The sequence below is a fragment of the Chrysochloris asiatica genome, unplaced genomic scaffold (assembly GCF_000296735.1).
Source record: "Chrysochloris asiatica unplaced genomic scaffold, ChrAsi1.0 scaffold00079, whole genome shotgun sequence".
Classification (NCBI taxonomy): domain Eukaryota; kingdom Metazoa; phylum Chordata; class Mammalia; order Afrosoricida; family Chrysochloridae; genus Chrysochloris; species Chrysochloris asiatica.
Window position 1 is genome coordinate 3,114,890 of NW_006408597.1, and position 4,060 is coordinate 3,118,949.

Sequence of the window (4,060 nt, forward strand, 5' to 3'; positions counted from 1 at the left end):
TAAAAGAATACAACCCTGGCACACACCTTTCCTGACTTTAAACCATTCACTATCCCCTTGTTTTCGAACAACTGAATAACTGCCTCTTGGTCTATGTAGAGAGTCCTCAAAGATACAATCAAGTGTTCTGGAATACCCATTCTTCACGCTTTTATTCATAGCTTGTCATGATCCACATAGTCAAAAGCCTTTGCATAGTCCATAAAGCATAAGTAAACATCTTTCTGGTGTTTTTTTGCTTTTAGCCTCGATCCATCTAATGTCAGCAATGAAACCCCTAACTCCATGTCCTCTTCTGACCGGGCTTGAACCTCTGACAGTACCCTGTTGAAGTACTGATGTAGCAGTTTTTAAGTTACCTTTAACAAAATTATACTTGCATGTGATATTAATGATATTGTTCAATGATTTTTTACATTCCCTTGAGTCACTTCACTTTGTAATAAGCACAAATATGGGTCTTTTCTAATCAGTTGGCCAGGTAGCTGTAAATTTTCTGACATAAATGAATGAGCCCCTCCAGTTTATAGAAAGATTTCCATTTGTATTCCATCAATTCCTGGAGCCTTGTTTTTCGACAATATTTTTAGTGCAGCTTGGACTTCTAATCAGTTTGATTACATGTGAGTATTTCTAAAATCCCTTTCCATAATATATGTCGTTGTTAAGTGTCCTCGAGTTGCTTCTGACTCATAGCTAGCTGGTGGATTTGAACCAAAGACCTTGTTGTTCAAACCAACATCGCAGTCAATTTGCTTATTCTGTATGGCCACATAGACACGCTATTTTTATAGAGTGCTACAGTTGGAGCTCTGGTAGCATAGTGGTTACGAATCAGGCTGCGAATCTCAAGGTCAGCAGTTAGAAACTACCAGCTGTTCCATGGGAGAAAGAGGCGGCTTTCTGCTCCCATAAAGATTTTAGCCTTGGAAACCCTATACAGGGGGTCACTATGAGTCGGAACTGACTTCACGGCACACAACAACAACAACAGTTGGAAAGTGACCTTATTGTGACTGATTTTCCTTCCCGTGTACCAACTTGTTGTTGTTGTTAAGTACCGTGGAGTCGGTTCCGACTCATAGTAATCCTACACAGGGTTTCTGAGACTGCAGATCTCTACGGGAGCAGAAAGCCTCATCTTTCTCCCACGGAACAGCTGGTAGTTTCGAACTGCTGACCTTAAGGTTAGCATCCCAATTCGTAACCACTACGCATTACCTATAGGGCATACTGTTTTTTCCTGTGAGGTATATGTGGCTTTTATAACACCTTTATTGAAATATCATTGACATAAAAATGTATATGCTTAAAAGTGTACAATTTGATCAGTTTTTGCACGCACATATATCTGTGAAAACATCATAGGATGAACATAAATTCATCACCCCAAAAGTCTCCCTCCTACCAATCCTCACCACCTTCTCCACTTCTGTCTGACATTGTCAAGTAGTTTGCATTTTTTTAGTTTTACATAAATGGAAGAAAAAAATCCAAGGGGCTTCAAAAAGTTCATGGAGAATGGAATTTTTCCACAAATTTTTGAAGCTCCCTTCTACGTGCTTCTTTGATGTGTGACTTCTTTCCCTCAGCATAAGTATATTCCGCAATTCATCCATGTTGCATATATTTGTAGTTCCTTTCAGTTTTTTAAGTGAGTAGTATTCCAGTGTGTGCATTCACCCCAATTAGTTTCTTCATTCAGTGGTAGGCCTTTGCTTTGTTTCCAAGTTCTGGGCTATTACAAATAAAGCTGCTGTGAACATTCATGTTCAAGTATTGTATGGGCATACTGTACCGTACAACTGACCCTTGCTTATACGCTACTTTATATGAGGGTATATAAAAATGTATTGCCTCTTCTAGAGTTCTAGTTCATACATGAACAGTTTTATTTCCAACAAAATGTGCTTAAACGTGGCTCTTCAATTAGTGGATGGCTGCAGACAAGTAATAACTTGTCTCACATTAATAACTTGTCTTAGTCTCGTTGTTAAGTGCTGTCGTGTTGGTTCCAACTCAGAACCCTGTGTAGGGTTTCTAAAGAGCAGCTGGTGGGTTTGAACTGCTGGCCATGTGGTTCACAGTCCAGTGCTTCTCCTATCACAATACACCAGGAGTTCTTAGTCTCGTTGTTAAGTGTCATCGAGTTGATTCCAACTCATAGTGACCCTGTATATGGTTTCCAAGGAGTGGCTGCTAAGTTTGAACTGCTGACACATCGCCTTAAGAAGGTCTATACCTATATCGAGGATATGCAGAGAACAGTCACTTCACATTTGATAATTAGGATAGGCACTTGACTGCTAACTGCAAAGCTGACAGTTGAAACCCTATACGGGGTTGCTATGAGTCAGAACCAACTCGACAGCATTTAACAAGGACAACCTGATTTTATAGCAGTATTTTTTTACTTACCCTCATACTCAAAACCTGTTGTGCTAGACACCATGCTGAGTGTTTTCATATTGTTAAACGTATAGCAACTGTATTTTCTAAACGAAAAAATAGGAAAATATCATCAGGTGGCTTGTTTTTCTTTTAAGTGAGGACTGTCCTAGAAATTAGTCTGGGTGTGGCACTGTAGAATAAGCACGGACAGCTGCCCACAATGTCAGCGGCTCAAACCCACCTGCTGTTCCTCAGAAACTCTATACAGGTTGCTATACCAACTTAGCAACAGCACCCTAGAAATTGAGGGCATTCTCACTATGGTTTCAGGAGCCTGGGTGGCACAAGCAATTTGCAATTGGTACAAACCTGGGTGGGCAGAACTCACCCAGGGGCTCAGTGAAAGAAAAGAGCTGCTTCCATAAAAGGGGGGCGAGTTGCTGGTGAGTTGATTCCAGCTCCTGGCAAGCTCATGACTGCAGAGTGGAACTGCTCTATAGGTTTTCAAGGTTGTGACCTTTCTGAAGTAGATCACTAGAACTTGAAGTAGATTGTCATGTCTTCCGAGGCATCTCTGGGTAGATTCGAGTCACCAACTTTTCTGTTAGCCTCAAACACTTAGCCATTTGCATCAGCCAAGAAAACCCTGTGAAGCAGTTCTACTGTACAACAGATAGCGTCACCGTGAGTCAAGGCTGGTGTAATGGTAGCTAACACCAATCACATGGTCCTTGAAAGCAAACACCAAATCCAAATTTCTGTTTATCAAAATAATCATTCTTTTCTTCTACAGGTTTCTTCCAAGGTGAACTCCACGTGGTATCCATCTTCCTCCTTCTCTTCCTCTTCAGTGGTGAGTTATTTGACCCTAAATATTGACTTCTGAGAAGGAAACCAGTAAATAGGTTTTTTCTTCATTTGAAATAATTCCATTCTGGAATAGGATTACTATATCAAAAAATACAATAAACATTTCCATGGCTTCTAGCGGCTTTGTTGACTCTGCCAAAGAGTTGGCTTCTTAATACTTTTTAGAGTTATATTTATAGACTGTAAACCATTTACCAAACCCAAAATCTATTCAATAAGGACTGAGGCTCAAAATCCTTTCTATATGGAAACATGCACACACTGTAATACAGTAGTTTTTAATCTTTTTTGGTTCACAGACCCACTTGAAAGTTTATTGAAAGCAAATTACTTCTCTTCTCAGAAAAATATACATAGATAGGAACTTTTTTTTTTAACTGTTTTATTGTGAATTATGTGATAGTTTACATAGGAAAACATTAGTTTTACATTCATCCTATCATATATCGTTATATAGCCATGATTACAATCCCCTCCATGCATCATCAACCAACCATACAAGCCTGCCCCCTGGTCATCAGCACACAGCCCCTCTCCTTCTCTGGGTCTAAATTCCCAGCCTCTCCATCTCTCCACATCATTGTCTCTGCCTCCATCTCTGGCATCACTGCTTCTCTGGGTAGGGTCCCGCACTCCGCTCTTATCCCTTGATGGTCCCAGGAGCTTCCGCTCCTGGCCTACAAAGTCAACCACTCCCCTCCTTTTGCTACAAAACGTCTACCTTTACATTTCCAACCCTCACAGTCAGTCCTGATAACAATTATTCACTATTGTATCACAAGAGACATACCTCATCTCC

At 40.4% G+C, this 4,060-nt stretch overlaps 1 protein-coding gene across 2 annotated transcripts in view; it reads left to right on the plus strand.

The window, feature by feature from the left end:
- ALDH6A1 (aldehyde dehydrogenase 6 family, member A1) overlaps positions 1–4,060 on the plus strand; it is a 22,182-nt gene that overhangs the window by 8,971 nt on the left and 9,151 nt on the right. For both annotated transcript variants that reach the window (XM_006865534.1, XM_006865533.1), the window contains exon 2: positions 3,185–3,244. In XM_006865534.1, coding sequence (XP_006865596.1) covers positions 3,185–3,244 — 60 coding nt within the window. The remainder of the gene's footprint in view (positions 1–3,184; positions 3,245–4,060) is intronic.